At 43.2% G+C, this 12736-nt stretch overlaps 3 protein-coding genes across 3 annotated transcripts; all 3 read right to left on the bottom strand.

Annotated features, from left to right (window-relative positions):
- Window positions 1-2520: 2520 nt before the first annotated feature.
- Window positions 2521-5273, bottom strand: LOC306777922 (transmembrane O-methyltransferase homolog; the record flags this gene model as incomplete). Its single annotated transcript, XM_079269228.1, has 4 exons — window positions 5082-5273; window positions 3542-3805; window positions 2950-3146; window positions 2521-2844 (listed from the first exon to the last, which is right to left on the bottom strand). Exons 2-4 carry the CDS (start codon window positions 3795-3797, stop codon window positions 2521-2523), a joined length of 777 nt encoding a protein of 258 aa, XP_079125354.1. The 5' UTR covers window positions 3798-3805; window positions 5082-5273.
- Window positions 5142-6019, bottom strand: LOC306777921 (protein C19orf12 homolog; the record flags this gene model as incomplete). The annotated part of the gene is made up of 3 exons (XM_079269227.1): window positions 5142-5220; window positions 5354-5759; window positions 5857-6019. The coding sequence occupies 3 exons, from the start codon at window positions 6017-6019 to the stop codon at window positions 5142-5144; spliced, it is 648 nt and encodes a 215-aa protein (XP_079125353.1).
- Window positions 6020-7369: 1350 nt separating this feature from the next.
- Window positions 7370-11548, bottom strand: LOC306777920 (uncharacterized protein). The gene is made up of 2 exons (XM_079269226.1): window positions 11184-11548; window positions 7370-9554 (listed from the first exon to the last, which is right to left on the bottom strand). Exons 1-2 carry the CDS (start codon window positions 11374-11376, stop codon window positions 7504-7506), a joined length of 2244 nt encoding a protein of 747 aa, XP_079125352.1. The 5' UTR covers window positions 11377-11548; the 3' UTR covers window positions 7370-7503.
- Between the last annotated feature and the right edge of the window lie 1188 nt (window positions 11549-12736).

The following is a 12736-nucleotide window of genomic DNA, read 5'->3' as shown; positions in this document are numbered from 1 at the left end:
ATGTTTTCTCCACTGGAAAGGCAACATAGAGGGCACTTCATCATGTTTTCTCCACTGGAACAGCAAATTAGAGAGCATTTCCTCACGTTTTCTCCACTGGAAGGGCAACGTAGAGGACACGTCATGTTTTCTCCACTGGAAAGGCAACGTAGAGGACACGTCATGTTTTCTCCACTGGAAAGGCAACGTAGAGGGCACTTCGTCACGTTTTATCTAGGTAAGGGGCCCTAGAGGACAGTTTTGCCCCCAACCACCCACCTTGAGACCACCAGTGAGCATGAGAAATAACATGAGAGGTAAACCAAATACAAACTTCTAAACAGATATATAGATGCACATAAACATATGTGGGGGATCGATGGTGGGGGATCGATGGGCAAGGGATGAGTGTAAATCATGCAAACCAAAAAGTGTTACTGCTTTTATTTTCACTTGTGCAAATTGGATTCGGGGAAAAAGAAAGAAAAGTTGAGTGAAATTTGGACCATGTTGTTTTTCTTTATTACATGGGAATATCAATGCATAATTCAAAACTGGTGTATGCATATGCTGATTCAGAAACTTGGAGTAAATATTGACAGAGACAACAAGCTGTGCCAGAAAAATCCAAAGTCTTGAATCTTTGTTGTCATCAAGACACGAGTTCTTTCATTACAAAACCCAAATTGCAAAACTCCTTTTAGTGAATGAAAAAACTGAACCCATCCTGAATGCTGCTATTTTCGAAGCAAAATGCTCCAGATTGCTAATTAGCGCGAATAATATTCAGTACTTTGACTTTCATGCAGGAAATCACTTCCTCAGCGTGGGCGTCACCTTTACGCCAAATGTTACGCGTCCTAATTTGGAATTAAAGCTGTTACATTCTGAGGCTGATGATGAGACGGCGTATACTAATCAGTTGGTTGTTTATGCTTCTGCAGATCTCAATAACGGAAGTCGTATTACCGGCTGGGGAGCAGACAGCAACACTTTCCTGTTTCATTTTCTATGTTCAGCAAATAGAATCGCCGCTTCTCCTGCTGTGTGCGAATCATGATCCACGCACGAGATTATAAAGTATTCATGCAGCTCGTCAAACTCACCCAGCTCCATTACCCGTGTTCCTCCGTGGAGACGTTCACAGTGAACAGTTTAACTGGCCCTCATCTCTGACCATGTCTTACCTCATCTCCATCCCTAATTCATAGTAGCTGACAATTTACACCAGGTCCCCTGACTCTCCTCTTTCTACCTGTGTCTCTTTAACTGCAGCGAGCTCTCTAAGTTTCTATCATTTTACTTTCATTGCGCTGTTGTGTAACAATTATCACCTCGAGTCGAAACCCACCCCTTGGGCTCTTAGAAATATTGCATTTAATTAAATTGTGTTTTTGCACCAATATTATTCATTTAAATGCTGCACTAAATTGTCTCTAAACCACGTAATGGCCTTCCTGCTGCTTTGAAAGGCTCGGCAGTGTCATTAGAGGCACTTTCATGACACTCCATCTGAGTTCTACCCACAGGACAACAGTGATGAGCATGCTGCAGCTCCGCATCTTCCACCGCATGCTGTTAGAAAAACAGAAAGAGGGGGAATAAAACCACTGGGAGCAATTTGTTGAATGATGTTTTGTTTTGAATTGTAAACATTGACATTGGGGTCTGACAAATAAACATCTCAACATGCACCAGAGGGAGGGTGCATCAAAACAAGTCTGATGTGGATCATCGTCCTCGTCAGGAATGAATCAGATATGTGTTGACGTCACATATTCAAAGGTGTCGTTTCCTGAGAGTTTACAACTGATGTGTCCTGCAGGGATAACATGTACGCTTTTAAAATGGGTGGCATCTCCCTTTAAAGGCGTGTTTTGTTAAATCAAGGCCTGAGTTCCTCTTCCTTTAAAAAGCAGAGATCGCCATCAAGTGGTGTCTCTGTGCTCTACATCTAGTCATGTCTTCTTTGTTTCCTTTGTTGTGAGGAGAGCTGATTGTGTGAGCAGCTTTGTTGTTTGTGAATATTACAAAGAAAAGGACGAAGTATTTTCTGTGTGTGTGTGTGTGTGTGGGTGTGGGTGTGTGTGTGTGCACTCTGCAATATCAATACCTCATATGCAATAATGTGTATTGAGTGGTTCAGTCTTACTTATTATTGTATTTAGCTTTTAACGGTTTACTTATTTACAACATATTGTTGTTTTATTATTGAGGTTTCTTGTTATTGCTGCTGTAACACTGAAAATGTCCCCGCTGTGGAACTAAAAGGATCATCTGATCTACTTTGTCCTTTGGGGGCCATATATGATGAGGCAACCGAAAAAAATGAAACATACGTAGTAATATTAAGCTTTCCTTTTTGGCTGTAAATCTGATATTTTAAATTATGAGAAATATAGAGAATGAATACAGCTTTATGTTGTAATACATACATATCACTGAACAATTTATGGAAGGAAAAAACAGTTTTGTTGAACATAATTTATTCAGCAAAACCTGAAAGCACACACCGACATCTTTAGACTTTGTTCTCACTTCTCAACTTGTGCTTTTCCTTTGGTAGAAGATCTCCGTCACACACTGAAGCTCTGACTTGACGCTGTAGCGGTCGGGCCTCGCTCCGATGTGACCCAGGACTTCTCTGCGATCTCCGTCTCTTTGGTTCCGGTAGATCAGGAGGACGGAGCAGCCAGAGGGGCAGAGGAGCTGCTCTTTCTCCAGAGCCAGCAGGTCTGGGAGGTACTGCTCGGGGTCATGGTCCATCAGCACCAGATTGAGCCCCTCGCTGGTCCCTTGATTGAGCTGAAGAAATGAATGCAAAGACGGGATGGCCTCCGCTGAGCTGGATGTCAACACCTGGAACTGAAGAGGGGTTAGAATCCTTCTGTTGAATGTAGCTTTCCTTTCAAGGAAATAGAATGCTTGCTCATGTATCTTCTATGTAAGTGCAGCCTTCCCTGGGCGTACCTGGGAGTGTTTGAAGCCAGCCACCAGTATGATTTCCTCCCCTAGCTCAGCTGTGAGTGGGTCCAGCTCCACTGTGACCAGTCTGCCAGCAGAGGGCAGCAGACGCAGCATGCGGACAGAACTGTAGCCACAGTGCATCCCGAGCTCCAACACCCGGGAGGGACGGACGCGCCTCACCGCTTCATCCAGTGCTTCACCTGGGAGAGACCACAGGTGATGCTGATTCCTTGACATGACATATCTGTGACTGATCATTGATCTGACACTCAGTCTTTTATGTCAACGTAGAGAATGTTCGTTACACTGTGGACATGGATTTCCAAACACAAAGCTAATATTTTCAATCAAATAGGTCAAATACAGTTGTAGTAAAAACTTAAGTGGTGTCTTGTTAATATGATGTGAGGAACTTATGGCTGATAGATACGCAGTTAGATGTAAAATATTATTCAAAGAGAATTAAGTGAGTGAAATACAAAAACCACGGTGTTCATTTCACGTAAAGTGAGATTTTCACATAAAATCCTCTTCCCTGATTTCATGAAGACAGTTCCTTGTAACTGAATGCACTAAAGTGCTTCTGCATACTGACCGGTCTGTGGGCTGATGCAGAGGGACGAGTGTGTGTCGGCGTACAGGTCGAAGGTCTCCAGGACGCTGTCGGCTTTGCCGTGGGTGCATCCGGAGAACACAAAGGCGTGGGTGCTCCTCACGCACACTCTCCCTCGCAGCAGCCTCAGCGTCCAGGCCAGAGCTCGATGGCACAGCGAGGCAACTTTGACACCATAACGAGCGGACGCCATGATGATGGCGGGGAGCAGCGGGACAGAAGCGACCACGAGCCACATTTTATAGGCTGTGAAGGAGACAGGAAGACCCGTGAAAACCTGCAGGTGTAGAGAGGAGAGTCAGGAGTGTGACTGTGAGGACGAGAAATGAGATTCAAGAAAAGTGTCACATTTCTAGTTCTGATTTCTGCTTCTCCGTTCCGGTTTTGAATTAATCCCAGCTCTGATTTGTCTTTTCAGGCAGCCATTAGCAGCCGTTTGACACAAATGACGAAGTATTTTAAGATTCTATTTTGGTTAAAAAGATAACCTAAAGACAAAAGAGAAGGTTCTCTGTGTTGTAATGTTCACTGTGTCACACTTGATTCTTCTTCAGTCTGAAATAGCATTGTAGGGACATTATGACTGCAGGAAACACTGTGACATACAGTGTATGTGTTTCTCCATATTTTGACTCGTCGTTATTACCATTATTGGTGGTACAGAATTGTCAAGATTCAACATTACACATCACTTAACAGGAATAATAAATATCATTAGTGCATGAAACAATATATTAATTAAGTCTTTTTAACTGGCAACCAGTACAAAATAACTGAGCTCTGGCACCCCCTGCAGACACATTATGGTATTTCTGTTGGCAGGAGCCTGATATAGTGTTTCAGCTCTTAACTCATTACAATGCAGAACAAATAGAAGTCACAGGAGGCAGAATGCCTGCATGTTTATCTTACAATCAAATACCGCAGGAAGTGCTTTCACTGAATACATCTGCTCTTGGAACAAAGCGCTCAACCATCTTTTGAGAGTCCAACAATCAACTCTCAATACAGTGAATACACCACACCAGGATTCTGTTGGGTCTCAAAGAGTAAACTCTTAAAGTGATGTGGTATGGTGGGCATTTAACAGTCAATTAACTGACTGCATAACCTTTGCATATTAAAATGATTGTCATTGTGGTTCCATAAATATATATCATTGTACCAGCCCTGAAGACAATAAACCAAGTGGAACTGTTCAAAAAGCTAAAAAGCAGAAAGATAAATCCTGTCTGCAAAGATTAAGGGACACATATACATAATGTTAAGTTCACTTTTTTTGCAAAACGAATTATTCATCTTTAATAGATGCACTATCTTTGATTCATAGCTTGGAACACATTTAAAAAAAGACTGAATGTACAATAACATTGTGTTAAAGTTGTATAATAATTCAAACATTGGAAAAATGTGGATTCTGGAAAATTTTTAACAAAGAAAATGAAAAATTCTAATAAAGATGTTTTTTTTGTATTTCCTGAGACAAGTGATGACGTATTTGCAGTAGAGCTGTAATACTTACCGCACTGCTCTGGTGTCCGTCCAGGTTGAGAGTGTTACCAGTCAAACACAGATGGGACCGTCACTCCTGGAAGTCAAGAAGGTGAGCAGCTTCATTAAAGGAAACCGTCAGCTCCTGAAAAACGGACCATGATTGTCTCCTGAACAGAGATATTGTGGCACAAAGATTACATGAAAGAAATCCACTAAACTGTTTTTGGTATCCAGGAAATCGAAGCCTGAGGAACAGGAGAGAGGAGTGGCGAGTGAATCATTACAAATGAACGCACATGCCTGCCTGAAGCTCCTCCTCCTACTCTACAGAACTGCTGCATTATTCCACAAGAGGTCAGCAGATGTGAGAATATCGCCAGGCCTGTGGACACAGTCTGTGTCTGCAGGACCTGGATAAGTGCATATTGGTGGCACAGACACGAATCCACATAGTGCACCTGCGCCTGGAGCTCCTTGGAGATGTACCCGAGAAGGGTCGCCGCCAGCTGCTGCTTCAGGGTGGCGTTGCCCATCACTAGAGCAGTTAGCTGAGCCAAATCTGTCCACTGAATGTCTCCCAGCACGGCCAGAAGACCACCATAAAGCTGCTGCTGCTGCTGAGGACTGAGCTCCATTATGATCTGAGGCAGCGGTTTGAACTGTCCACCGGTCAACCAGCAGCCCAGAAAGCCTCCGACAGCACCGCCTACAGGGTAAGAGGCTTTCAAACTTGTGGAATTGTGATCGCACACACAAACACACACCAGTGGGAGAAACTGTTGCATGCATTTATTCCCACTTACCGACAGTGATACCAAGAGGTCCCCCGACTAACCCTCCAGCGAAGGCCAGGCTGCCCACTGCTGCTGCTGCTCCCTTCCCTGAGCTTTTCACTGTGGTCTGGATTTGCTGATTGGCAGATAACTCACAACACAGCTTCATGACATCATCAAGTCGATGGCACATACTGTGGATCAGATTTATACATTTAATACATACATAGTGTGACAGTGATTTTTCTTATGCAATCATAACATGACCTTCAAGTGGAGAGGAAAGCCCCCGTTTGTCCATCACCGCACAGAGAAGGAAATCGCAGCAGAGGAGCCCCGTGACCCCCAGCATGACAAGGATAGAGTGATTAACCCCCGCTGGGTCACCGTCCTCGGTGTGTGCACCCATCTGGGTTGTGTGCCCATCGCCAACGCCGGAGACTTCGGAGGCTACTACTGTCCGTGCCATGGCTCCCACTACGATGCTTCAGGAAGGACAAGAAAGGGAGCTGCTCCTAAAGCTGGAGGTTCCCTTCTATGAGTTCACTGAGGAGGACGGAGTCATAGTGGAGCTCTGTCTCCGTTCCTCCCTGTAATATGTATTTTTTAGATGGCTCCATGTGAGAGTGACATAAAATGTGTATTTACTATTAGACATATTTCCAACTCTATGATTGAGCTATTGTCTTTTCCCTCGTGAAAAAGCGAGTTGTTTTTCTTTGATTGATCTGCATCACTTAGCTTGATGTCTTTTGATTCACTGACATTTTATTTATTGTTTTAATCTCTCTAGATTTCTTTCATTCCGCACTATTTTTACTATTTTCCAAACAGCATGATGTAACACAAAATGTTAAAGAGTGCTTCACAGAAAATGGAAGCAAAGGAATGAGGGCCAGGTGTGATCAGGTCCAACCCCTTTGCTGCTGCACCAATCCCGATATATTGTGTTGGCGCTGTGTGATAAAGTCAAAGGTGGGGCCTGTTTCATGGTTCCCTGAAGTTGAGCTGTTATAAGTGCTCATACACATGAACAAGAGGCCTGGGGAGCACAATGATTAGGATAAGATGACGGTACGATCAAGAAAAGCCACCGGCAATCTAAAAAAGTATCGACAAGTTGTGAACACATTCAGGAATGTGTCGGCCTGTTAATCAACTGGAAGCAACTATAGATCGAGATCAGGATGCTGTTGGTCAAAGAATGTGTAGATCGCTTTTTCTAAGGACCTTTTTATGAGTTTGTGTCAGACAAGATGACAATTTTATACCAGTAATGGCAGCAGCAAAGAGTGCGAACTGCCAAGTAAGATAAAGAACTATTGAGTCACACTCCAGTCACTGATGGATTTAATCCTGACGAACAAAGTGTGCGATGTAAAACGGTATGAACCAGTGAAACAAACATTTATAATTTTATTGATGAAATCATTTAAATACAATATACTGTGCACAGATGCAGGTAAAACCATCGTCTTAAACTTACATTACCATCAAATCAATCAATACAATCAAAACTATTTCAAACTGTACAGTTGGCGCTCATTCAGTGCATAACTTTTTGTATTGAAATATTGAAATCAGTGGAGTTGAACCGCGGTTAATCATGCGTAACTTCAGCAGTGACTCGTGCTGAAAGCTTTTATCACGAACGAAACTTTACTGCAACCAGAACAGCTAAAGGGGATCGTTTCCTGTGTGGGTATTCATGTGTGCCTTTAGTTCTCTGTTGCGCACAAATCTATTACCGCAAACTGAGCAGCTGAAAGGTTTTTCTCCTGTGTGGGTTCTCATGTGTTTCTGTGAAGTTGAACGACAGTGAAATGATTTCTTACAGACTGAGCAGCTGAAAGGTTTTTCTCCCGTGTGGGTTCTCATGTGTGTTTGTAAACGTGACCGATAGTTAAATGATTTCTTACAGACTGAGCAGCTGAGAGGTTTTTCTCCTGTGTGGGTTGTCATGTGTGTTTTTAAATTTGCAACCCGGTTAAATGATTTCTTACAGACTGAGCAGCTGAAAGGTTTTTCTCCTGTGTGGGTTCTCATGTGTGTTTGTAAAGTTGAACGACAGTGATATGATTTCTTACAGACTGAGCAGCTGAAAGGTTTTTCTCCTGTGTGGGTTCTCTTGTGTCTCCGTAAAGTTGAATAATCGTTAAATGATTTCTTACAGACTGAGCAGCTGAAAGGTTTTTCTCCTGTGTGGATTCTCATGTGTGATTTTAAAGATGAACGACGGCTAAATGATTTCTTACATACTGAGCAGCTGAAAGGTTTTTCTCCTGTGTGGGTTCTCATGTGTGTTTGTAAAGTTGAACAATCGTTAAATGATTTCTTACAGACTGAGCAGCTGAAAGGTTTTTCTCCTGTGTGGGTTGTCATGTGTCTCTGTAAATGTGAACCCTGCGTAAATGATTTCTTACAGACTGAGCAGCTGAAAGGTTTTTCTCCTGTGTGGGTTCTCATGTGTCTATTCAGAGCTCCCCTCTTGCCAAATGTTTTCTCACACTCAGAGCAGCTAAAGAGTTCCTCACCAGCACTACATCTTGAATCACTGACTTCATCAGGTTTCAAATAGTTTAAACCTGACTGAGGTTCTCTGGTCTTCTTCCAATCACCACTGTCAAAAGAGTATCCAGTCTTTTCATCAGTATCTGGTACTGGATGTCTATCTGGATCCAAGTTCCTGTCTGGTTCTGGTCCTCTACAGTCTTCTCCATCAGCATCTGTTTTCATCTGTTCAGTTTGTCTTTGATGAAGCTGTGAGGACTGAGCTTCCTCATCTTCATCTTCACTCTTCACAGGAGTGAATGAGAACTTGACATCAGCCTCCTCCAGACCTTGAAGCTGCTCTCCTTCCTGACTGGTGCAGAGTTCCTCCTGTTCTTCTTTAATGTGTGGGGGCTCTGGGTCCTCCTGTTCTTCTTTAATGTGTGGGGGCTCTGGGTCCTCCTGTTCTTCTTTAATGTGTGGGGGCTCTGGGTCCTCCTGTTCCTCTTTAATGTGTGGGGGCTCTGGGTCCTCCTGCTGTTCTTTAATGTGTGGGGGCTCTGGGTCCTCCTGTTCCTCTTTAATGTGTGGGGGCTCTGGGTCCTCCTGTTCTTCTTTAATGTGTGGGGGCTCTGGGTCCTCCTGTTCTTCTTTAATGTGTGGGGGCTCTGGGTCCTCCTGCTGTTCTTTAATGTGTGGGGGCTCTGGGTCCTCCTGTTCCTCTTTAATGTGTGGGGGCTCTGGGTCCTCCTGCTGTTCTTTAATGTGTGGGGGCTCTGGGTCCTCCTGTTCTTTAATGTGTGGGGGCTCTGGGTCCTCCTGTTCTTTAATGTGTGGGGGCTCTGGGTCCTCCTGCTCTTTAATGTGTGGGGGCTCTGGGTACTCCTGTTCCTCTTTAATGTGTGGGGCCTCTGGGTCGTCCTGTTCTTTAATGTGTGGGGGCTCTGGGTCCTCCTGTTCTTTAATGTGTGGGGGCTCTGGGTCCTCCTGCTCTTTAATGTGTGGGGGCTCTGGGTACTCCTGTTCCTCTTTAATGTGTGGGGCCTCTGGGTCGTCCTGTTCCTCTTTAATGTGTGGGGCCTCTGGGTACTCCTGTTCCTCTTTAATGTGTGGGGCCTCTGGGTCGTCCTGTTCTTCTTTAATGTGTGGGGGCTCTGGGTCCTCCTGGTCCAGACTGGAGCTGCACTCCTGCTGCTCAGAGGGAACCTCTTCTTTAACCAACAACAGCTGCTGGACGTCTGCAGGAAAACAGTAAACACACACACACACACACACACACACACAGGTGTTACAAAGACATTTTAGAATTGTGCAAACAGTCTCCTGTACATACACTTCCAGAGTATCAATAGAACCAGATAATACAATAATGTAATCAACTTATGTGACCATGACCATATGAACCATTTTAAGCTGCCAAATCCATGTGGTGTGAACAAACTTGTACTTTAAGTTGAAATATGTCCTGTCATCTAGAGGCTGAGAGAACAAATCAGCATGCCTGCAAACTCATAAGAGTTTTTTAAATGATGACGTACAGGCTCCTTAACACTCATTACTTCAGGGCCTTTGGGAACAACTGCGGTGAGACTATTGGGACCGGAGGTACACTTGCTGTGGTCATTACAGTGAACAGTGTCTGGTAGTGTGATGAGAGGGCATGTGAGCCCTTGTTGCTGTACTTCATCTCATTGGAGCAGAGGCTGCAGTTAGCATACCCTGCCTTATTAATGTATTTAAAACACGTTTTTTCCTCCTAAATGTCCTCGTAAATAAAATATACATTCATTCAATGTTAAACACAGCTTATACGCGAGTTCTAGTGCACGAAGGTCAAAAACTCCAGGCGGGGCACTCTAGCGCTCGCCTGAACAAAGTGGAAAGTACTAGAACTCTGAAGGATAGCCTTTGCCCCAGTTAAATGTCACATAGTCTTACAGAGAACTAGTTTCAACTGCCTGCTCCATCTTAGAGATAGAAAGAGGCGCCCTTGCATATCTTGTGCCTAGCTTATCTCGTCGGCCGAACATAACAATATGCTGTTACATCAACATTTCACACACACTGACGTTCCAGAGAAGGCGGGATCCGGACGTGAGCCAGTGTGGGCGGAGATGCCCAGTGCTCCAACCGGCTGTCTGTAAGATAGAAACAGATCCGCCTCCTACTTTGTATTCAACCAATAGGCTTCCATCCGAAGAACCTATTCACCGCTCGCGCACTCTGTCTAAGCGCCTTTTAGCTTTTCATTCGCTCCTACAGAGTGAACTTTTCTAGATCCGTGCACGTTTAACTGCTGGACATAATACTTCTGTTACAAATAAACCTTATTGCTTGAATTGAGCTAAACGCCTCGACATCAGTCTGTTCACCTGAGTTTTATTCTCAACAATAATGATGAGCGCTAACCGTCGACAAAGTTCCGCATGCAGTGGACGTCAACTTAACCCAGCAAGTCTGAACTGTAATGGAACTTAAACTTTAACAGAGGGAAATGAAGACTGTGTAGACATCTTAACGCTGATTGGCCAAGACTCTACACGTCGCATCAAATAGCAAATCTATCAAATATGTTTTATTGCGAAGATAAACAACATCACATTTTCTCCTTGTCTCACCCCAATCTAAGAAACGCTGGTTGGCCGGTTGACCCCCCCCCCCAAATAAAAACTCTACGGGTCTACACTTGATATATTTTGATTCAAAACGGCTTACTTCGCCGAAAAGCGACACGTTTGCAAATATGAAATCAGGAGAAGAAGAAAAAGATTCATTGCAACAGAGTCTCACTCCAAACTACATTAAAGGGTATCAGCCGGAGCATGAACAGTGTTTGAGAACTGAGAGAATAAATAAAGTGAACCCACGTGCTCTTTGTATCCGGACTTCCGGGTTGAAAACAGCGTCCAGAAGTTTCCGCTGTCGCTTATTCTCCTCTTTTGAACGAGAGAGTTCCTCCTCGTACTCTGCTATCGTTCTTTCAAGCATACCAAATATCTCTTCATCAGCCGCAGTTAGTCGCTGGTTGACGAAATATCTCAGCATTTCTAGTTTAGACATTTTCACTAAACCACAGAAAGTTTCCCTCCAGAGGAACTCCGTTAAAAACACCGTTTACTCTCATTAAGCTCTGACTAGCGCTGTGTTGGTCACTTCCGTCCCGTCCGTTTGTTTCCAGTAGCATGCTAAGCTACTTCAATAGCTTTATAGGCTACCATGATATGAGTCCTCTTCGTTTCGTCTTCCTCGCCTCTTTCTTCTTCTTCTGCTTCTTCTTCTTCTGCTTCTCCTTCTTCTTCTTTCACTTTAATGGCGGACTACAGACCAACGTTTAAGGCGCCACCTACTGGACCGGAGTGTGTAACATCATGACTTTATGACAGTTATCATTTAAACACAATAATAATGTTATTTATAAATAAAATTAAAAAATAAAAATAAAAATAAACTTCATATAGAAGTTATCTTCTGTATATTGAACCCGTTCCATTCAAAATATTAAATAAAGCCCCTTTAAGCTGAATTTGTTTATCCTCTATCTCTAACAGTCCTTTGATGCTCCACTCCCTTCCTGTGTCTACCATTATGTTCTTCAGTCTCTCTTTCCACCCTGAACTTCCTCCACTCTATCAGCACATGTTCAACAGTTTCTTTACAGTTGCATATCTCACATGTATCCCACTCTGTCTTTTTCATGATGTGTCATTGAGTCCTGTATGTCCAAACCTTAATCTGAAAGTAACATCTTCTTTTCTACTTTTACTTCCATCACTTCTCACTCTGACTGACGTCTGAATTTTGTTGTAATTTCTACCCTTATTGTCATTATTCCAAATTTCCTGCCAAGATGTAATAATTCCGTGCTGTATTACTGATTTTGCTTCTGACCTCCCAAAACAAATTTCTAAAATATAATTTTAGTTTGACGCTCTTTTATCAGGTTTATCTGCAACCTCATTTCCCTCTATTCCAACATGAGCCGGTGCCCAACAGAGATGTGCATCTATTCCTAAATGTTGTGAGTTCAGTAATGACGTATACACTTCAGTTAAAAGATCCCCTCGTACTGTTTGACCGGATTGTATACTTTGTATTGCAGCTGCAGAATGTGAACACAAAACTCCTTTCATTGGTTTGACCTCCTCCACCCACTGAAGACTGATGATGACTGCGGTCAGTTCGGCTGTGTGCACTGATAACCTGTTTGAAGTGCTTTTAACAATTCCTTTGTTGAATTCTGGAATGTATATGCCCACTCCTACATGATTATTATCTGAGTGTTTAGATCCATCTGAAATAATATTTATAGAATTAGAATAGCTTTTATTCAGTAAATCTTGAACCAAGTATCCGATGTTTACATTCCGCTCAGTCCATTCTCTTCTCTTTTCTAATATATCTAGATTTACTTTGGGTTGTG

This window comes from Melanostigma gelatinosum, assembly GCF_949748355.1.
Source record: "Melanostigma gelatinosum genome assembly, chromosome: 5".
NCBI classification, from domain to species: Eukaryota; Metazoa; Chordata; class Actinopteri; order Perciformes; family Zoarcidae; genus Melanostigma; species Melanostigma gelatinosum.
The sequence above is the reverse complement of the archived record's forward strand: the minus strand, read 5'-3'. Positions and strand labels throughout refer to the sequence as shown.

Excerpts from the sequence above, each read along its gene's own strand:
- LOC306777920 (XM_079269226.1), bottom strand. The coding sequence starts at position 11,376 with ATGTCTAAACTAGAAATGCTGAGATATTTCGTCAACCAGCGACTAACT. Across the intron at positions 9,555-11,183 it reads AGTCCGGATACAAAGAGCAC|ACGTCCAGCAGCTGTTGTTG; the intron begins GTGGGTTCACTT and ends GTTTTCCTGCAG.